General features: G+C 39.2%; 1 protein-coding gene across 7 annotated transcripts in view; it reads right to left on the minus strand.

Annotated features, from left to right (window-relative positions):
- The window catches only part of ZNF804A (zinc finger protein 804A), a gene marked incomplete at its 5' end in the record, with an annotated part of 254,919 nt that overhangs the window by 143,861 nt on the left and 87,350 nt on the right, over positions 1–23,708 (minus strand). For all 7 annotated transcript variants that reach the window (XM_084522931.1, XM_084522934.1, XM_084522933.1 and 4 more), the window contains one exon: positions 264–407. In XM_084522931.1, the coding sequence (XP_084379057.1) occupies positions 264–407 (144 nt within the window). The remainder of the gene's footprint in view (positions 1–263; positions 408–23,708) is intronic.

The following is a 23,708-nucleotide window of genomic DNA, read 5'->3' on the forward strand; positions in this document are numbered from 1 at the left end:
TTACATTTTCATCATTCCTTGTACCTTTTTACCATATAACTGTTCGCATTTCCCTTAGAGCATTCCCCACTGCTTACAGCTCAGAATTTTTGGCTGTAAAATCTTTATGTTATGACGTGTTTCTAAGAAAAGTGCCTATTTTTGCTTCCCAGAATCTGAAATGTGACAACTGTGATTTTCAAGCCAACCCAAAGGACATGGAAACCAAAAACGTCAACATTCGCGCTGGAACCCAGTTTAAGTAGTGAGCAGATTCCTCTTACCTGTTTGTGAGCATGATCGTAAGAGTTAATGTGATTGTCAAACTCCTGATGTTTATAGTACTGCTTGTCACAGAGCTCACAGTAGAAGTTGGCTTTAAGATCTTCCAGGGCTTTTGCTATCGTGTTTTTCTTTTCAGCATAATCCTGGAAAGGGGTGGGAAAACGGAATTTTAGTATTTTCCTTTGATACTGCAAATGGATTTTGTGCTCTGCAGTTAATCATATTTGTAAACATTTACACACCTCCATAACTAAAAGCCTTCACATATTTGCTGTGTTACACTGCACATATTTACTGTATCTGCTGAGAGGCTCAGGATTTGCACACTTCAATTTGCTATACAGTTGCCAGCTCCCCTTAGGGGCTCTGTCAGACGTTAGGCTACAGATGGATTTCCTCAGGTCCTTTCCAAATACAAATATTTATCATGTTGAAGGTTATTTTCCAGTTAATTTCTACCAAAGATTCAGTGCCCAGATGATCTGATAGGTAATATGCCTCAGCAGAATAATCACAGACACAAACTCCAATAATTTAGTTACGAGACTTTCACAATGAAGTGTGCTTCTTAAAATGAAAAAAAAATTAAAAGGAACTCTGCTGTGTCCCTCTTGAACACAGGTATACATTAAAACATGATGGATGCTTTCATAGCTGAGATGTAATGAATATTTTCCATAGCTTTGCTATTTGTCATCCAGCATTAGAAAAGAAGGCCAGCATCTCCATTTACCATACATAAGCAAAAGCATTAAAAACAACCTGCTTATTATTTATCAGAGAATTATATACAAGCCATATTTATTAATTTCCTGAATTTGTCGATGACAACGTGGCCTGTTCAGAAAGAGCATGGAAACGGTCTGTCATCTCAAATTAGTTGAGCACCAGTTACATATTAAGCACGTTTAACTTGAGTGAAATGCCACCTGCTCATGACAAATCCGAGATAGAATTGACCCTAAAATCCCAACTGCAGCAAATATTGTTTACGAAAATACAGATAACCAAAGGCACATATTTAACGTTGTGCTTAAATATAATTCAGTGTGATCAGACTGTTAGCAAACACCACTGATTCAGATCCCAACAGAGCTCCTCCTTCATTCAATTTTGCCCATTAAAAGAATTGCAAAAATCACTTCAGGACTGGGTTTTGAATACTGGCTGACACAAGAGGAACTCGCATATTTCTAGGACATTTTTAGACTGATGTTGCATAAAATCCGTTTAATTAACAAAAACAAAACAACAAAAAAAAACATTATTTGAAGACTTATAAATATATTTACACTTTGAAATACACTTATACTTTATGGGAAACCTATCCTAGAAACTCTGTAATTAGTTCTTGGTAATAATGAGTAAGGAACTATAGGGTTTTAACCCCTTCAATTATTACTAAGACGCTTACGTTTAAGAAAGTAGTGGGGACAGCACATCAAGCTCTAAGGGCATGAAATAGATTAAAAATAATCCTCATAGCCTACAAAGGAATGCCATCATATTTTGATTTCTCAGAACAAAAAAATGAGGAGGAAATTGTATATCTGGGGGATTATCAGAACTCTGCAATATTACATATGATAATTGTGTAGGAGAACAGCAAATGTGATGGATTCTAAGGCAAGAGCAGTGAAATAAACAACAACCTTTCTTGTATAAAGAGATCCCAACACACTGAATAACCCTCGAGTAAAATTTCACAAGACATACTAACATAAGGCAGTCAAATTATGTAATGCAGTTGGTGTTCCTTTTGACATAAGGCACCTTTTTGGAAACAATATAATTATTACGTAGCAGAACTAACCTGAAGGGGATCTACTCTGCAGTTGTACCTGGCACGCCCAGCACGTCCCAATGGAACAGAGACACGGGAACCCTGTGAGCAACTGGGCTGCAAAGTAAGTACCTACTCTCATTGGTACCTCGGGGTTTCTACTGCTACAATCCTTCAGCTGGAGTTCTTTGGTGGGGAGGGTTAATTTTATATTTCAATATTATATTACTGTTTTAGAGGCAATATAAAGATTATTATCACATCATCTAAAATAGATGATAAGTAGAGGGAAAATATTAGTGGAATTTGCTCAAGGACACAGGAAGGGAAAATATGGGATTTTTATGTGACGAGATTGAAGTGTTTAAAACCCAGAAGTATTTGATGTTAGGAATATAGGCTGTGCTGGATCAGGTCAACATTTGGAACCTGTGTAAAATTTTACTGTGTACCACACCAAGGCAAAGCGACCCTTTACTAAGGACCACTCCCTTCTCTTTGTTTTGAAGCTGCATTGAAGTTTCATTTGTTCTCTTACTGGGAGAGCTCACGAACATACATGTTTTATTTTCTTTGTCTGAGCCTTTCGTAATTACATACACCCCTTCCACACAGTCTCCCAGGCATGTGTATTCAGTCATTCCTCATACCCAGGTCACTCATTATTTGTCCTGGTCCTTTTTGCAGCCTCCAAGGCTTTGCTAACTATCATCTCCTCTCTGACACGACAACACGATAACCAGATACACTGTGGTGCCATACAGTCCTATATTAATGCTCTCTATTTTATTTCCTATTCTTTTTTTGTATTAACTCTTAACATACACATTCTTTTAAATCACCATAGAGCACTCAGCCAACATTGTTATACAACTCCTTTATCACCTCCATTACTTGCTGCTGAGCTATATTTTGCTGGCAGGAGAAGTTTCTATTCAATTACTAAATTTCATTTGATTTGTTGAACGACGTGCAGGAAATGGGGTAATTACGAAGACAGCACGCACTGCGTGGAAGAATGGGATGCCACTTTAAAAACTGGTAGGTAGTTTATTCTCTGCATGATACAGAGGAACATGAGTGTGTTCCTAAGTGGCTGCAGGAGGGGCAATGGCTGTTAACCAACCTAACTGGTGAGACACCCTGATCACCGTGATCTAAACATGGGCAAAAAGCATTAACTAGTAATTGTGGACTGTGAGGTATCTATCTGCAACAGAAATATATTTGCATCAAGGAATTGCTAATGAAATAGTAGCAGTGTTTATTTTTATAAAATTTTGCACTGCACTCAAAGCACTCAAGAAATATTAAACAGTAGTTTCTTCATGTTATGACCTAAAACCATCAGATGGGACCCGTATTTTATTCCAATGTGGTGGGAAAGGATACCAAATCACCTCTCCAAACACCTCTGTCAATTTGCTTTAGGTTGGTCCTTTCCAAGGCTTCCAAATGCTTTCCAAGGCCCTCCAGTGCTCAGAGCAACATCGACTGTGGGGATCTGGAGGCTGCCCACAGCTGGCGAGTTCTCTGGGCTGGGTCAGACATGAGAATAAATTGCCATTGCTGGCTGGCATCAGGAGCTGAGGGAAGTCTGACGTCAAGGATGAGCAGGGAATGGAAATACGAGAACATAGGCTGCTGCTTCCCTGCCTGTTAGACTATTTGTATTGATTTGGAGGAGAGTACTACCTTGGAAGAGGAGGCTTTCGCTAGCGCTATGAATTTTGATGAGGGACAGCTGCCCAAAAGCTGACAGTAAGAAATGATAGTTCCTGGACCTTGATAGTGCTGGCAACAGATGACAGAGAGGAATGATAGAGACTTACTGGAGAGGAATATTCCTGGAGTAAAGTGGTAGCCAAAAACCCACTTAAAACAGTTAACTATGATCAAACTTAGTCCTGGTTCCATCAAAAAAATTGCAAACCATGCTGGAAGTTTTAAAAGAACTTTGAATTATGATTCAGTTTGGTAATGAAACTCAGAACTCAGTGTCACTTCATTTCATTATTTTTTCCTGAAAGGCTTATTGTCTGAAAGCCTACAGCTATAATTCACAGTAGCCATCTTTCATAATTTATATGAAAGACCTCTAATATGTGATCACCTCTCTCAGCTGGCTTTGTTTCTCTAAATCCATCTTCTCCACCCTCCAAATCCTTAAGCCTGTGCAAACACTGCTGCAAGCATCTGACGAATTGTACAAAGAGCAGGCTTCATCTGCAGAGATGCTACTTTTACCCACTGAGACAGGAGTTTGTGCTCCTGTTCTACAAGAGAAAGAAAGAAGGGAAGCTACAGAAACATTTAATGCTTCCCATGGACAACTTTGGGAAGTTGACTGGATTCCTCAGTCTAGGGGATGCTTTTATTTAGTGCACTGCAGGCTCATATTTTCGCTGCCTGTAGAATGGTTAAACAGGAAACGAGAACCATGTAAGAACCTGAAATTAAAATATAGCAACTACACCGTGGTGATTGCCAGCATCGATACTCTTACTTCCCAAGAAATGTGAGCTCCTCTTATTGCAGTAAGCTATTTCGCATTTACTGTAGACTTAAAAGGGTCAGGCACACAGTCACTGCAAAGTAAAACGTATTACAGAAACAAACCCCTTCTTCAGGAGAATTTACTGGTACAGTCATCCCAGAGAGGATTAGCCTGCTCTGGCCTGAACCTCCGGATTAGACCACATTAGACCTGACAGATGTTCCAGTGTAACCTTCCTTGACAAAAACTATTTAAAGCTTCTTTTTTTTTTTTTTTTCTGTCCTGATAAAATACAGCAAAAGCATATTTTGAACACTGTCAAAAAAACTCCAGCTAATTCTCTTGCTTTGGCAAAACTACTCTATATCTTAGCTGTATTTATAGAATCTGCTTAGAAAATATGACACACACACACAGACCAGTTAACCCGTACCCACGGACACAGTCTACAATGATTCCTTCATTTCTGGTATATTTGCTAGGTGTTAGAAGGACAGTGTGAAGCAGCAAATTTCACTGAAAAAAAACAAAACAACAATTTACAATTTAGTAACATCTCCTCTGCCATCTATCTTGGTATTACTCCGTACATACAATTTGTTTTTATATCTTCCTATATCGCTTCTTCCTCATGTGCACAGTCTATACATCATCCACTGATGCACTTGAAGGAATAAATAAAAAATATCATGCATTAGTAATATTAATGCACTCTAGCACCAAATCTAATTATTTATAAGGTTCTTATCCTTATCAGGGCGGTGAGGCCAAAGCAAAAAGCAATTAGATACATTGATCAAATTACTCATTGATCTTAGCAAACTCATTTCCAAGCAGTGTATAGCAAGCTTCAGTTTCACCCTAACTTGAAAAGGAGGCTGGCAGGGAAAATGAGTACCAACAATACTGGCAGATCTTCCCGGTTACTGTACTTGAGACTTTCCCATTAGCTGTGAGATATGATAGCTACCTAAAACTCACAAGGCCATAAACATCAGATGTTATTTCACTGGGTTCTTGATCCCTCCTGACATTGTCCTTCCAGGCAAAGCAGCTTCCACAGGCAGTGACCCCACGGTTTCAGTGCTTTGCTGCACTGCAAGGTTATGGGCCCAAGGAAGAAACAGTACCCCGAAGACCCCTATATAAATAGAACATCATAGGCTGAAAAAGAAAAAAAGAAAACAAAACAAAAAAAAAAAAAAAAGAAAGAAAAACACCCCACCTTTGTTTTCTCTTTAAGATTACATGCAGACAACTAACTGCGACCAAGACGCTTATTACATACAAGAGAGCTAATCAGTATTCTGGTGTGTGCATACTTGAAAATGTTACTGAAGACATGCAAATAGCTATGAAATTGTACTCTCAGCTTCATGGACAGTATTCTTGTTTAGGTGCAAACCCTAGTATTAGGATAAATAACAGTGAAATCAGATGGAAATAGCAAAATGTATTCCAACTTGTGCTGCCTGCTTCCTAACAGCATCCTCAGTTTTGGAAACCCCACATTTTGCAAGCACACCGACTGATGCCACCAGCTGGATTCTGCACCCCCCAACTAACTGAGGGATGGACGGATGAGGTGGATGAGAGTATGGACAAAGCTAGACCAGCACAAAGCAGAGCAATGCAGAGCAGTGCTCTGCAATGTTAAGACTGAATTAACTTTAAAGGAAGCTAATGATGAGACAGCAATTTGTTATCACATTTGTCTGTCTCATTAACTTCCTTAAAGCACTTTCAACTGTATAATTACTTTTAACTGAGACTCATAAAATCACTTGATTAGCTTTTTTGCCATTAAAACTAACTCTTGTGCATATATCTGTAGAATTATTTATTTATTCTAACACTCTAAATACTATTTCCAGGCAGAGCATGCACTCAAAAGGTGACATGAAAGCTGGCCACACGTTTCTCCTAGCTACCTGTATTGTGAAAGGGCTCTTCACCAGTGTTTTGTGAGAAAACCAACACAGGTCTGGTCATAATGGAGAAAAATTTATATTACCCCATCATCACCGCTCATCTTCTGAAATCCACAGACGATGGAATAGAAGAAGGTTTTGCTGTAGCAAAGACAGGTTTCCTCCTGATATGTGTTAAAAGAATACCATTTTCACTACATGGTATCACTGTCAAATGATAAGCAGAGGAAGGAGGAGCCTTTACTGCTCTACCTGAAATAGTCCAGTCACACACTTTAATTTGAACAGAATTTTGATTTAAAAAACAAACAAAATCACAAAACCTTGGGGTTGATTTTCAGCATTTTGTTTCCTTGCAGCAGGCATGTGGGCATCTAAAGATTCTCACAGCTCATTAACATGGTTTCATTGACAGATAAGTGTCTAAGGCAATTAAGATTCTTTGGAAAATCAGGTTTTTGTGTCTGATCCTTGCAATGCCAACCTAAACGAGATGAAGTGCCTTTTAACCCTGCAGAACTCACGACCCCGAGAACAGACTGAAAACCACTCTCGAGCACGAAAGCCACACACTGGAACAAATCTCTTGATTTTTATGCCCAGCAGCATTCCATCTAAAGGGGACATGACAACATGTGGTCAGTAGTTTCAGAACCAGGGGAAGGGCAAAAGATAGGGAAAGGGGACTTGTTGATTTATTTCACCTGAACTTAACCCACTGCCAATTGACTGGTAGCTATTAATCTGTGTTAAAAGTTGCTCTAGAGCTTGTCAAGCATTAATTTGTTTGTGTAGTTAGTTTTTGGCCTGGTAAAAATCGCCAGTTTAGTTGGCTGAGGCATTGGGGAACCAGAAAATTGGGTGCCATCTACAATATATTTAACTTTGAACATGGCATCGGTCTGTGGGACAGCTCATGCATTAAAGCCTGCATACCTGCATGCTCAGGATCAGAGGCCTCGGTGAGCACCAAGTTCAGTTTTCCTAGCTTTAGTTGCTGTACTTGACTGTGACAACTCTTTTTCCTAAAAATATAAGATTTTTATCATAATCCTCCATAGGAATTTCTTGGCTAAATTTTCAAAACATTTTTCTCTTATTTTCTCTTCCTGTTTATATTTTTAGAAGTTTTTGTTGTTGTTTGGTTTTTTTTTTGGGGGGGAGGGGAGGTAATAGAATGATATTTGAATTAAAATGAAGATATTTCTTTTTCATTTTCATCTGATTCCTCTCCAGAACCCAGCTTCTCCATGAGTGACTAAAATTACAAATTACAGTAACTATGTTATTTAAACATACAACAATGCCTCAGAACCCGTGAACATCACACTATATATTTATTGGCCCTGCTGAGGAAGTTTCAAATCATATTTTAAATTCAGTAGGTCCACTGAGTTTTCGCAGTCGATGTGTTTGCTCCAAGCAGAGCTTATTGAAGTAAATGCTCGTGGAAACCCCCTCCGCAGGCTCAGTGAGCTTTCTTTACAGACCCTTTTACTGATTCCATTTTGCTCTGGCTTTCCAGACCATTAAACCTTCTCATGCAAATATACCGTCTTTTTATAGCTTTAGGGACCCGTCATTGCTAGCCTTACTTTATGTGCTTTGAAGTGATGTGCCACAAGCACTTCAGTGTCTGGCCATTGAAAAGATACCTCAGAGCAGCGCAAGGTCTAAAGCACTTGTGGGTTGCGTGCTTCTGCCTAGGAAGTCCTGGCTGCAGGTAGGAAACACTTCCAGCTGCAAAAAAGAAAGATTTTCTGCTTCACCCTGCCACCTTATCCAACTGGACTGACTGCACAGACACATGGTGATTAAATGGAATTCATCCCATAGGCTTGGGCCAGGGTACTTTTGATTTTAGGAGTTGTCTCATTAGAAAACACACAAGAAACACTAGGAATTACACCGCTCTGCTCCTTCACTTGACTAATTATGGATAGGCAAAAGTTTAAGATGTTTCATTATTATGCAGTAGGATGATATGTATTTATTTTCCTAAAATTAATCCTGTTACCATAGACAGAAAAAGTGAAAACAGGAGAAAAAAAAAAAAAAGAAAAAAAAAAGGTATTTCTTTCAGCACCTGTAAATAAACCAGATCTTCTTCTCTCTACCATCCAGGAATCCATTTTTTACACCGCGTTTTCTGGCCACAAGCCTCACAAAACTACACTGAAGCCCACAGAAACAGTCCTAAATGGTAAACAGAATTAAGCTTAAATATGTCATAGAGAAAATACCTTGAGGGAAAAAACAAACCAACCAACCAAACCCCACAAAAAAACCTACAGGCTTGCAATGGTGCAATGGAGGCTGCTAATGGCAGATGGTCTGGGATTTTGTCCTTCTGGAATGTACGAACCAACATGACAATTTTGTCAGCATGGACACGCACGGCATTTCTACACCTAGGGCCACTTGGAAGTATGGAAACACAGTAGGCTCCTAGAACAACTTTTAAAATATAAAAGTCTGTTGTGGGATTTTGTGTGTTTTTCTTTTCCTTTTTTTCCCCTTTAACCTAAGAGCCTGTTGTTGAGTTTTATGGGAAAATACATGAAAAAAAGCAGAATTACTGAGTCACTGTTATTCTCCAAGTGATGTTACACAAACCCCTATCCCTCCTCACGTGCAGATACACTCCCACCTCCCCTTTCCCCCCACAGGCGCAGTAAGGCACACACTGGTTTTGAAGACCTTGTCCTTATCTTTCTGAGGTTGTTTTGTTAAGCTGCCAATGCATGAAAGGAGTCCTGCAGGAGCCCTGATTTACCTTGGCAGATCTACAATATCTAAATGATGAGTGACCCTATTGCAGTCTTAAACCCAGCTGTATCATCTTAGAGATGAGATGGGCCTGGGCTTTGTTCTCATGCCAAATACATTTTTTCCAAGAACTTCAAATGAGTTTTTCCTAGTTATTTATTTATTATTATTGTTTTATGAGAAGCAATGGCAGATTCAGCATTTATCACTGTGATGAGCCTCACTTATACAAAAAGGTATTTGAATAGATGTGACTTATGAGAATAGCAACTTTATGAGGATGGTAACACTTAAGTTTTGAAGACTTTAGGTCATAAAGCTGAATAGTTGGTACTTGACAATTTCAATAAAAGGGAAAGACAGATGGTGGAAGCGGAACAAAAATGCCACTTACAGCTCCCAGGGACACGCAGAGCCTTCAGGCACGCTGCTTTCTACCTCCACCTCCTGGCCAAAGGGGAGAAGGGAAGGTTGAGGCTGATGTGATGCTTTGCATCCTTACCTTGGAAAACGGGGAGAAAACAAAGGACTGGTACAGCCACACGTCAAGACACACTGTTGGGTAAATGGTTCTGGACTTGAGTGTCAGAGAGAAAAAAGGTATGAAAAGCACTTTTACCCATCTCTTTGCTGCCTACCTATCTAGGGAAGTGTTTGGGCAGCAAATTTCTTACATACGGTGTACAATAGCTGATGAAAGGTATCTACAAATGACAAGCTATTAGCACCAACATTTTCTAGGAAATTCTGAAAACGGCGGCAGGAGTGGGGCGGTACCAGCACCGCTCGGCTGCCTGAAGTGCTGCATGAAGGACACCTTTCACTGCCAGAAGGACGCACAAAGGAGGAAAGAAGCATTCGCACTGCATCGTCCATGAACGTTAACTGTGGTTAAAGAAGTGCAGAGAAAGTGAGCTGCATCCGCAAAATTGACAAAGTCTGCTCAGAGAAAACCCATACTTAAAGCTCACGTGTTAGCATAGATGATGTCTCTAGAATGATCCTTAGTCACGTATCTCCATTTCACTCCATGTTCTGTCCTGTTTTACTCACAGCAAATTTTCAAAAATCGCTGAAGTTGAGCAAAAACGTGGAGACTGACATGGTGTCAGTTAAAAAACAAACAAACAAAAACCTTTTTGATACGGATTCACAAAAGGTCAGGGCAAGACTAGAGACTGGGACCTGGCTGAAGTGGGAGGGAGCGTTTCTGCCCACCTAGCCAAAGATAGCACGATACTAAAACACAAAACTAATGTGAGCAGTGCTAACACACTCGTCTGTACCTTTCCTAGTAGCAGGTAAACATCAAAAACATCAAGATTAATTTGAAACTTCAGCATTTACAATTATCTTTCTTACTGGCTATTTTTATGTGAACAGTGCCTGTAGGTTCCCATTTTTTAAGAGCCCACAACAGAATACCAAAACTTGTTTTACAGTCCCCAGAAGTTTAAGTGTTAAGCTTCTCCTCAACAGGAAGATTTCACTTCAATTCCAAGTCACTCTTCCTCCTGTGCAAGCACACATTCATGTAGACCAGCAAGCTAATTTAAGTAAAAAATGCTTATTTGGGGAAAAATATATAAAATTAAAACCTTAACCAGTTTACGTATGTGGTTACGTGGTGTTCAGCTCCATCAGCATCCTGCAAGCCCAAACAACAGGGTGTTTGCATAAGATGTGGAACCAACAAATCAACCTCTACTACAGAGGGGAAAATCAAAGCTAATAGCAACAGGTCTGAAAGAAATTAGTGTAAACCAGTCATAAAAAGCAAGGCTCCTAATGTGTTATGCACTGATAAATACATGCATTTAGCTTTCCATAAAACTACAGATCCAAAGATCTTCACATTTAGTCCTCATGGAGGAGTTGCTAGGATTGTGAACTGCTCAGCAGGTACAAAAGCAGCATGACCTGAAGGAACAAGGATCCTCCGATGTAAATAGGAAAAAAGAATTGAAGGGAGAGGGAAATAATGGCTCAATGTGCTGGACAGAAACATATATTGAGGAGATTCCAGCACCAGTGGTGAGCTTGAGGCATTCAGTAAAAGAAACTGATATCTTGCATACAAGTGATATTTTTTTTGAAAGGCTTCATTTTCTTGGATTATTCAATTCTCACTTAGCCTTAAGCCATCCCTGCCCAGCCAAAAGGTTTCTCTTTTTTAGTTGAAAGGAGCTCCAGCTGCCTTGAAGAAATAAACAAAAGAAAAATTCCCAGTGCCATGGAAACTGCATGATGCACAACATGCTTTTTCAGCAGGAAGAATCCGGGAAATGTATGCGACATTAGCATTTCTGAACCCGCTACTCATTTGTGTTAAAAAACAAAACAAAACAAAACATATCTGCAATATTGCTGATACAACAGTCAGATTAGCAGCACTGCAGCTTATCTGTGGTTAATAGTAACATATTGCTATAGTATAGCTACTTGGGAAAGAAGCTAAACACAAGATGAAATGGCTCAGAAAACTGGCATCTGGATACAGAGCTCAGTGAGAAGCACTTAAAAAAAATTGATCCTGAAGCAGCAGTGACCAGAAATCACAAAGGTCAGATATATCTAACCAAGCTTTCCCAAACCTTAAAGGTAGGGTTCTAGGACTTTGGTCTTTCTCAAACCCAAGTTCAGCCAGCAGCAGTAGTGAAGACTCATTTCATCTAGACCTGAGTTTCAGGTGTGGATTGTCCAACATGCACGGATTATGTCCTCACACTATGGTCTTTTCCTCTTCCCTGGCATTTATGAGATCTTGCAGTATTGCAAAAACATGTAGGACATAAAAACTTTGAGTTCTTTGCTGCTTTGTTAATTCCAGCTGAAATGGGCTTTCCATTTCATGCATACACACACGTACATTAACCTGTGTGCATACAGCACATGGTAGCACAAAGCTAACTTTAGAAACCAGACTTAAAACATGCTCCCTACTGGCTAAAATGATCTACTGTCTTGCTGAATTTCCTGTGGTAACAGAAATGGATTTAGGAAACCATCAGGCCTTGCTCAGTCTCACAAAGAAAATTCCCCACAGGATGTTACCCATGAAAAATAGTGAAATTAGGCAAAAACAATCGTCATAAAGAAAAAAATGTAAGCACAGTGGAGAGTCTCAGGCTGAAGTTTCAAATCTGGGTGGCTTTAGTGCTCACCTTACCAGAAAGAAGTATCAGGACTATCTTTACTGCCAAATGCTGCACAAATACAAAAGCACAACAACGACAGCAGCTCAAGGAGGTAATGCCACAACACACAGCTCGTGCTTTGCTTCCCCACCAACGTTCAGCCTCTCACCACCTTGCAAAGTTACACCAGAGACAGCTCTTTTGGATCAATATATCCTGTGGGATTTAAAAAATATGTTAATTAAAAGTATGTGCCTTGGTTCCTAAATTTGTGCTAACGATTTTGAGGAGTTTACCTTTTATTACTGCAGGATGCAATAATAAACTGTGCAGGATGTATTCTGGGCATCCAATGAAAAAATAACCATTTCTCCAAACTAAACTCCATCCTATGGTAAAATATTTCCTACTGACTCAAGTCAGGTGAAAGTCTTTTCACCAGTCCCAACAAGCAATTTGTTTCTTACAACCAGAGTGGAAGGGCAGTCAGCTGAGGATGCTCACATTGAAGTTTTGTGTCTGGATGCTGCCAGGAGGTGTTAAATGAAGACAAAGCACTCACCTTTCTTTTTTCCAATTTCACCCGTAATGATGCGGTTGAAGTTATATGCATATTTTTAATGGTTTACTTTATTCGAAGCATTGCTTTATCACAGTTTGCATATACTTTGATTGCTTTGCATGTAATCATTTTCACGAACCAAAGTTTAGTCAAATGAATTGTTTATAAAAATAAAGTAGATGGTAACTGCATTTAACACAATTAACATTGGTGGTTTTTTTATATAAAGAGCTTTTCATTTGTTTTTATCCACTGAAGCACCTTAAATCATCTAATGACAATGGCCCCACGTGCAATGGGACTGCACTGATGGAGCACAAGAGCTCCGCCAGTTCTCATAATATGAGTCAGCAACTGTGCTGTGATATCTTTAATTTGGTACAAGCCAAATCCTCTTAAGAGCACCCGCTGGAATCCAAAAGGTCAAACATGAAAGTGGCAGAAAATCAATACTGACATCTTCCGTCACCCTGCACAATCTATATAACTCTTTCTAAGCTTAATTGCTTCTTTCTAATCTTTCTAATATTTTGGCTGCTCAAATCTTGCTTATGTAACGCTTCAAAAATGCAACAGAATTGCTTTTCTGCAGGGAAAGTTGTTACTGTTAGCACTAAAAATCAGAACAAAGCTGGGTTTTGGGTGGGCTTTGTGCAGACACCATTGTGATCAAAGTTATGCATTTATATAGCAACTGCCCGAAGCCATGACAACACGACTGACTGCACTCCTCCACCAGACAGACCACTTTTGAAGTCGGTTAGCCCAAAATTTTAGACCTATTAATACCAGTTCTGCCCATACTTACTTTCTTACAGATTTGTAAGAAGTACAGGTCCTCTATTTACATGTTTATAAGGGTTAAAATCAAAACGCTGTGAAAAAGAAATTCCACAAGCCTTGAGAACCAGCTTTCTTGCCTACTGCATTTTTAATTATGAATAAATACCAGGCAACTGCCTAGCCACTAATAATCAATACATGCAACATGGAGAAAAACATTAATTTTTCAAGAAAGAGACTATAATATGAAGCCAAGAAAAGGTCATTCTAATCTAAAACAGATTAAAACTAAAATGAATTAAACATCCCTTTAACTTTGATGGGAGAAGTTAACAGGTGCTACATCTGTTAGCAATCTTCTCATATAAAATGATCCCCCAGCAAAAAGAATGGGAGAAAATACAGATTCCAGCAGACAGGGAATAACCTTTTGTGTCCTTCAAAAGAAAGCTGAAAGGATGTAGAAAAGAATCAGCACTCGGCCGTATCCTGTTTTTATTTGGGTTCTTTCCTTGGAACGCTAGACAAGTCTGCTGATTGCATTATTTTTTCCATATCCTGAGCTTATGAGTTTTTCAAACATTTTCCTAGGATCCCTCTCACATTAGAATTGGGTTTTATAGCTCAGTAATCACACGCAGGGAAGTAATGAAAGTAGAAAAGTTGTGATCATGACCATCACCTGATTTTTTGAACATTACGAAACAAGCTATGGAAACAGTGTTTTTTGTCTTTACTCAGTCAAAATGGTTCTGTCGGTCAACTCAGTTGACACAAAATCTATCTGCACAGAAACGCAGCCTTCAACATCTGCACTGAACAGAAAGGAACCACAAACCTGTGACTCCAGCACCTCACCACATCGGAAGGAGTCCCTCGTGGCCAGGACCAATAGTGCTCCCCAGGAACAGCTGCAGCCAACCCACCAGCCACAGCTGTCAGCTCCTGCTCACGCCCAAAGCACCTTTAACCAAACACCTTTCCAAAATGAACACAAGACCAACATTAAACACTCTCACTATTCCTTACAAGTGCATTCAGGTATGGAATTCATCATCCTTTCTTCTCCATATGCAGCCTCATCCAAGCAAAACCTATGAAACTTCATCTCAAGGCACTGCGATAATCATTGGCTTAAAATTACAAAGGTGCACAAAAACATATCTGGAATTCAAAAATTAGGCATCAGCTGCATGCGACCAGCACATAAAAGCCCAGGGGATTGTGTGACCTGAAACTAGGACTGCAAAAACGCTGCTACGCAGGAATGCCCCAGAGCATGTCACACCAGAGGCGTCCCACCTTAAACCAAAGCAGGGCAACTTCCATAGCCTGGAGCAAGTGGTTGAGCGGTGCACATGTAACACATCTGGCAGAAAAAGCAGGCGACGATTCCTAACTGATAGGAAGGGTACAGAGCCCTGTGACCTCGCGTGAGGTGGGCAGGCTATGCATTTGCTCTGACTGATGCCCTGGAAGAGCGATCAGGTGTTCCAAACCATCACAGGAATCCTCAGGAGAATCACCTCCACAACACCGACAGCACCTGGCATTGTGCACGGTTTGGTTGATGGTGTCTGTGTGTACATTCCCCACAGAAGGAGTGTTTCCGTTTGGGAAGCGGCTCACAAAGTGAGGCGGATCTAAAATGATTGCTTCAAATAACAGCTCCTGGAAAAGTAAAAAGTTTTCACTCCTTTCTGTTTCTTGAGCATTAGCGTTACGCTTTTGCTTTAAATGGCAGTTCAAAGGCTGAAAATAAGGCTTTTAATGTCGACCTGGCATGCTTAATTTTAAATGTAATGAGAAGGATACAATTTAATAGAAATTCATTGACCTTTTAAAATGCTTTTCTATACCATTTTCTCTCATAAATTGGAGAAATATTTACTAGCATGAAGCTTTTATTTTTTCCATTAACAAATAGTTTTCCCCCTCCCTACTTGATTCTAGTCATAAACTGTTCTTAATGATATCATAATTATATGCCACACAAATAGTTATGGAATAAAGTATTTTTAAATTCCATTTAAAAGTAGTAAAGTCACAGTGCGAAGTAGTAGGCAGAAGGCATTAATTATGCACCATTCAACAGCATAAGTGAAAATGCAAATTCTTTTAACACGTATTTAAATAGCTGTTTGCATCTCAAAACACATCCCATAAAATAAGAGCTACTTCAAATCATGACAAGAAAACTGTTACCTGAAGAATTACAGCAAACTCCCAAAGTAACAAAACAGAAAAGTATGTTTTCACAGAAATCGGTATATACATATATATGGGTATGTATATATCTGTACACACATGGAAAACGGGACCTTAAAAGTTTGGGTTGAAGCCATGCTGTTATTGCTTTTTCAGCAATTCTGAGCTGGGTCTGCCCACCAGCCCTGTTTGTGTATTGATCGCTTTCCTTCTTGCTGGATAAGCTCTGCCGGGCTTCTCGAAGGGGGACACGGGCATCACTCGCACCAGCTGCACAGCTGCCTGACCCTAACGCTGCTTGCTTTGATTGTTATTCTGGAGAGCCAAGCACCTCAGAGGGATGGGTAGAGACAAGGACAGAAGAGCTGACTTGCAGCAGATGCAATCTCGCACAGAAGTCGTCCCAACAAAATAGCGCGAGCACTCTATGTGAGGGCCTAACCATTAATGAAGTCACATCTAATCACTTGCAAGCAATTAGGTCCATCATCACTACTTAAGCCAAGTTGTCGTAACTAATGTTGTTAACAGGATTAACAAGATTCTTCCAGTAGCAGGGATGTAAAATAGTTTTGTCTCACCACTGTTCTTAAGTCAACAGATACATCACACTGTGATGAAGCATAAGAACAAGCAAATATTGACCTTAATAAACATTTTATTTCCGTCCTCTTTGCTTTTAATGTATCTTTAGAAGTCACAAAAGACAGTTCAAGCACACTCCCTAGCACATGCTTCAGTTTTAGAAAGAAGGCCCCACAGTGCAATTCTTTCTAGTGAATGACACAGAGAATATTTGCTGTCCAACAAAACACCGCGTTTCCATCAAATTACAAACTTTCTTAAATTGAGAAAGTTCTGGTTTTGTTTTTGTTTTGTTTTGTTTTTTGTTTGTTGTTGTTCCCTAGCTCTGGAACATGAAAACATTTCCAAACATCTCTGACTGTGTAACCCAATATAGATAGAGCAAGACTTTTAAGTCTTGCTTCTCTAAATGCGATACACATATACATAATTAAATCTGTGTTATTGTGCCCCTGGTATTTCATTCTGGTGGTTCTCCGTTTCCCCACACTGAGCCAATAGATGGAGTTTTGGAGAGGAGTTTTTGGACAGAGCAGCACAGCACCTACCTGCCTCGTTCCAACTTTCCTGCAGGCCCAGCGGATGTGACTGTGCCAAGACGCACAGCGGCACCAGCAGGCAAAGCCGCCCCACTGTCCTGTACTTCGCTTTCTGGCAAGGAGGGAACAGCTCTTAATCTACTGCTGAACGTATTGACCCGACGTGAACAGGAAGGTGACACCAGTATCATCAGCGGGCAAGATCAATGGAAAGGCGAAGAACTCAAACAATCTCATGTAAATACAAAGGGACCGCATTAAAGCCACTGTAAAATCAGATAACGTTGATTTGATTGAACAGCACAGAGGAGAAAATGTGGTGTGCTGTGCTAACACTTAACTTCATTAACCAATTTAAATCATTGCTTTTCAGATTTGATTATCAACATAACTGTTTGGAAACGCACAGAATCGCACGAAGAGGTGTATGGGATCTCTTCAGCGCCACATAATTAAAAGCAAACATTGATTGCTTAACTGTTGAAGTCAGAACCTCTATCAAGTACAACTTTATTGAACAATAAATTCAATTTCTGATTTGCTTATTATTTTAAGATTAAACCATGCTGTGTTTCACCACACACAGATCTCCCTACTCCAAATACAAGGGGAAAGTATTCGTTGCAAAAGCAGCCCTGCCCTGGTGCCACCAGTTACCATCCCGCAGAGCAGCACTACGTGCCGCACAAAACGCTCAGGCACAAGACCTGCTATGAGAGCTTTGCTTCAGCCACCCTGACGTGAATCAAGCTATCGATGAGCTGCAAAAGCTACACTTACACAACAGCCAACTCCATCAACTGATTATTGTGTGGTCTTTTCATGGATTTCGGTACAGAAACATCAGAGTGAATACAAAGAAAGCCTTCAATGCCAACTCGATTTGAAAAGGAACCATCCCCACTAATAGTTTTCGCAGAAAAGCTGCTTTGGAGATTTCAAGTGATGCAGATTAGCATCGTTTCAAAGCCAGTTTCAGACGAGGCTTACTCCAGGGTTATAATACTGAATTAAATATATTAACAACTGTTGATTGTCACTGATATCTTCGGGATGAGAAGATTTCTTTGTCTATTTAAAACACGTAAATACCAACACACGGTCTCCAATAGCATCCAGAAGAATGGTTTGAACTTAAGCATATGCAGGGGCACGTACAATAACATTTATTGAGCCTCCTCTACTCATGCTGATGCAATGGTTCGAAATAGATCCTTTTCATCTGACTCAGCTATTTATGTTACAGGCTGCAAAAAGCCCTTTTCCAAAACAGTGGAGGAGATTCTGCAGGTTTTCATGCTCGAGACATCTGTTACTTTCCTGTCAAGATTTTAAAGGAGCCTGAAGCTGAACCTCTCTTAAAAAATGACAATAGAAAACAACATATGAATGAAAGGCTGATCAGCTGCTGACACTTACCTGGGCAAAAGCACTTACCTTCCAGATAATCAAAGCAAAAAAATCAGCTACCTATATAACTGTCTTAATAGGTCTTACACATAGGTAGACTCTGAGGTAGCTGTTTTGAAAATCTACTGACAATCATTCGTCCCTTAATTCACATGTATTTCTACAGTCAGCTGAAGCTGTTTCTTCCTTGCCATTTATATTCATGAAACAGAAGAGAACGAAGGACTATTCTCTCATCCACTACTTTAATTGTCTGGTAGAGGACAGATTTTTGTCTATTTTGATATGCAGAGAGAAACTTCTCAACAGAACGCTGTAAGAGGTAGTGGAATAAGAGTGCTGATGAACTACAGGTAGCCTCAAAACCTTCAGTAGTGTATGAGAGAAGATTTTCTCCAGATTATTAGAATCTGTAATAGATTAAAAAACAAACAAAGCGAAACACCACCACCACCACCCCTCTAACCTCTATACAAGCAGAGGATGTGTTGGATTACCAACTTCTGTAATATTTCCATGCTGTTCTCAGCTCTGTATGTATGAGATTTTATTTAGAAGTCTATATAACACTAATGCTGGGAAGGAAGTGCTTTCTAAACATCATCATCTAACCTACAAAATCGCAAGTCTCAGGTAAAGTTTGTTCTTTGAAGGCAGACAGCAACTACTCCCATTTTCAAGTACAATCTGTGGCCTATTTCCATCTTCGTCTAAATATGAAAGAAATATCTGGAATAAGACATTCTGCTTCTAAAAGGCAACCCTAGCATTTTAACAACCCTAACATATTAACAGCATCTTGGCCAATAATACTGCCCTGCTACATGATGCTCACAAAAGCTGCAAGTGGGTTAACCATCATACGATATTAGCTTTCTGGAGGCAATTTTAAGATCCAATATGCAGCCCCTTTTGTTGCTTGCTATCCAATTTCTACCTGTTTGGGAAAATAGCTGCAGTTTGGGGATCTGTAAGATTACACACCAATATAGCACTCAGTCAGAAGAAAGAACTGATTTTATTTCTGCAGATTTCTGTATCATCTCCCACAGGATTGCAGAGCCTCATAACAGTCTATTTTAAAATACATGATTGTGTTGAAATGCCGGTATTTTTCTGAAATGTTTCTGAAAGGGCATTCTGTGATTGCCTAGAAGTACTGAATGCTGGTATTACTTCATCACCAATATTTCCTTCATAATGCCTGTTAACATAGCTCTATTATAAAACAGTGCACTTAGTGAATAAATGGCAGAGCTTTGCAATCCATTCCTCCACAGCTCTCCCGGGTCTGGAAGTTCAGATTATTAATCATCTGGCTGAAAACTTGCCTCTTCTCCATTTTTTGTTTCCTCTCTACCATTTGTGTCCTTTATATCTCAGCTGCCAGGAAACCAATAGGCTTGATGTTACACCACAACACAGCTAGGAACTGGTGCAGCAACCAATTTAGACCCGATGGTGCTGATGTCCCATTCTATTTGACATGTTTGACCTTAGTAAGAAACAAACAGAGGCGCCTACGTCTTTAGCAGTGGCAATGATGAAATAAGGAGGCCCTGCCTGCTCAGAAATGTATTGGGGTCAAGTGGTGTGGAGGAGGCTGATACACAAAAGCAACTTTGTGCTATTTGCCTCAGACAGCTACACTAAAGCTTCAGAAACTACTGCTCACCTCTGGTCATTTATTCAATATTCATATTTCTAACCCAAGCACAAGAGGCAAAGCTAGCATCTTGAAAGCTGACCCTCAAAATGAATAATTTACTACAAGAACACTTTCTGCTCTGAAGCAAACATGCTTTGAGATTGCTTCATGACTATCAAGTTACGGTTAATACATGTTCAAACTGGAGAATGTAAAATTAATTGGCAAAAGGAAATGGAAAATTTGTTATCCTTTCTCCCTTCCCCAACGCTAGGGGAACGCAGCCATCTCATTCTTTTCTAAACAACAGACTCAAAAGTGAATTTGAATGTTTTATCAGTAACCTCTAAATGCATATTACCCACCACGCCATACTAACAAAGCTTTCCCTGTAGCTTTTACTGGTACCAGCGTGCTGTCTGTTGTTTCCTGAATAACTTCCACCTCCCCCCAGATTCAGCCATGCACTTGTACTCTGCCTATATTTCGTGGAAATAAAAGGGTAACTCTTCTGCTTTAATAGTTTGTGTGTCTTCTCAGGTATCAGTTCGTGAACATCTACTGAATGAATCTGTTGAAACAAATTTATCATCAAAAAAGAATCATTGTGATATGGCAAGAACTGCTAGTTAGAAGGAAAAAGCTGTGCTAAGAGAATGGTAACCTCCAGTCACATTTCTCTAGTGTTCTACCCACTACTAAGTTAGATTTTATAAGAAAGAGATTAGGTTCCTTTTTTTTTTCCTCAAATTTAACATACATAGGAGAATTTGCAGCGACCTCTAGAGACTGCAGAAACACATTCATCAGGTCATTTCTACATGTACAGCTTATTTTTGAGTCTTTCTAGTAATCCTGATTCAAGCTGTTCCTCATACAAATACAAATCTGAAGCAACTTCAGCTGAGTTTCTTGAGCTTCATTCCAATGGGAAATTAAATCCTGACACCTGACCCTAAGAATTTCAAATACCCTTTTTGGATATAGTGGTTCATTTTAATCTGATTCCCCAGGAGAGAAGCAATGTCAACAATATAAGTAGATGTCAATAAGCATTGTGCTGTATTATTGGAAGATCTCAATAAAACCTTTTCTAAATTATGAACACAAGGTAGGCAGCTGCATTTCTAATATCATATTCTATATTCAAGGAGTAAGATCTTATTGAACAACATGGGCTTCATTTACTCCACAGGAAAAAAAAAAAAAAAAAAAAAGGCCTTTAATGGTGCCTTGAAAACAGAGCTCCCACCACTCCCACCTCCCTTCTGCCTTTCTTTCACTCACTGTAAAATAGTGAGCAATTAACCAGGTTGCTATATTTGGTGTATCTAAACTTCACAAGCTGATAGCATAATGATTTTAATAACTACTTTAAATGTAACATGGTGACAAGCTGACACCTGAGGTTTGCGTCCTGCAATTTTATTTTTCCAGAATTCTTTGTTATGCCTCAGGAATAGTAATGATTAGGGATCGTTTCTTATTAGCTTTTATTAGTTTTAACTCTTTGTTTTCTTTCTCATTATCCACATTGCAAATCTACTAAGAAAAGGTCCTCTGGTAGGAACCAAGGGCTGGCTCTTCTCCAAATTATCAAAAGGTGTGAACTAACCTTATGAGAGGCATACAAATCTCCAGGTTGTCACGCTCTCTGTGAGCAACACGAGTAGTAACACAAGTTCCTAAGAACAGCACAAGCATATTTCAGCTCTGGAATATCAGCCTGTATAAGGATCTCAGAAAGCTGTACAAGGCACTTGTAGAATCACGGACCTCAGGGTCTGTCCCCATTCCTAGGAGCTGAGAGGCAGACCCCAGAAGGCAGGAATCACCGTGTCCATTTGCCCTCAGAAGAATCAGCAGTAAAATATTCTTGAGCTGTAGAGCTAACCAGAAAGCTGAAGTGTTCCTGGACCCTTACAGCGAAACTGGATTCTCACTCGCACACCTCGCTTCTCAGCCAGAAAACAGGTAACATCACATCAAAGTGTGAAATGGCGTTTAGTTTTAAGGAACACTTCAGGGAAATGCCTATTCCATATAAGATGCTCTGTATTGCTATAGCTCTTAAAAATGTTTTTTCATATATTTCCTTTTTGATACTTGACATGGTATTTTTTTCCAGTTGTGTATTTTTTTACGGCTTTGTATTTTGAAACCAGCTCATAAAATTCAGTACAAGAACTGAAAATAACTTTAACTGGAAGCACGGAATTCAAAGACTTGATACTTAGCACACTTCTGTAATCTGCAAATACGTCTACAGATGAAGTGCACTTGGCTGCTGCAATTCAGATAACAGCGAATGGACATATTAAATTCCACTTTTATTTAAGAGTGTCCATGAAATCGACTGATTCACTGGATAACAATCCCAGTGCAAACTTTAGGCACACTGTTTAAACTAAAACCAGACACATCACTTTGTTTGCTTGAGTCAAAGGACGTGAAGTACTTTGGAGTCACTGAGCACCATTTAATGAAATGTCTGCTTTGTTATGGTTGTATATAATATGTATATGAATTGGTCATCTATTTTTCAAGACAGATAAATCTTTGTTGAAGTTACTACGTCAGACTTTATCTCACACACAAGATCAGTATAGTTTCAAGACTGTATCATAAAAATGTAGCAATTTCTGAAAGCACATAAAAAAGTCTGTGACTGAAAGCATCTTTCCATCATCCTGATTTTCATCATCCTTAATGAACTTAAAAATGTAGTTGAGCAATCCTCAGTGACGCGTAAAGGCAGCTTATGGAAAATATTTTAAAATCTTTAACTGCAGAATACAGAGATAACCATCTTTTTTATCATGTAGAAGGATTTACCATTGTTTTTCTGTATACAACCTTGACAAAATTCTGTCTCTGATAATGCTAAAATTTTCCTGGCTGGTATAGAAAAGTGATTAAAAGCACTTTAAAGTTATTTTTTGCGTAGTTTTCAAGTTCTATGATTGGCTATTTTGAAGATTTTTCAGGACTCTTTCATATCCCACATGCAATATGATCAATTAGTAAAACCCATATCCAGTCACAATGTGTCAGCAAAAGCATGGCCTCCAGAAACACAGCATTTCCATTACAAATTGCATATGATGAAACACCACTCCTGTTTAAGTTATCTGCTTCTTCATACATTTATATTTATAAAATATATATATATATGTATATATATATTACAAGCATAAATACTGTTACTGGTATTTCAGTGCTGTATTGAAAATAATCAGGCAGACATTAATTATTCCCTTTAAACTTGTAATGAACAGCTAAGAAAAACACTTAAATGGCTCTCTGCTTCGAGAAAAACACAGTATTTTCAACACATGGTAGGATTCGGTTGTGTAAGCTGGGAGGTCACTTGGTATTGTAGCACAGTATCCTAAAATCCTTTGCAACTGGGATTATTCTCTTTTAACAGACTGCTGCACCTAGATCAATTTTCTGGACTCTACTACAGCCTCTGACTAGAAAATGCCAGGCCTTGCTGGGGGAAAAGGCTTGATATCTTATTTTAAAATTTTACTTGAATACATTATCCACTTAGCTTTTGTGATAAATATATTAATGCCCATATACATAA

Source organism: Aythya ferina, assembly GCF_964211825.1.
Source record: "Aythya ferina genome assembly, chromosome: 6".
Classification (NCBI taxonomy): domain Eukaryota; kingdom Metazoa; phylum Chordata; class Aves; order Anseriformes; family Anatidae; genus Aythya; species Aythya ferina.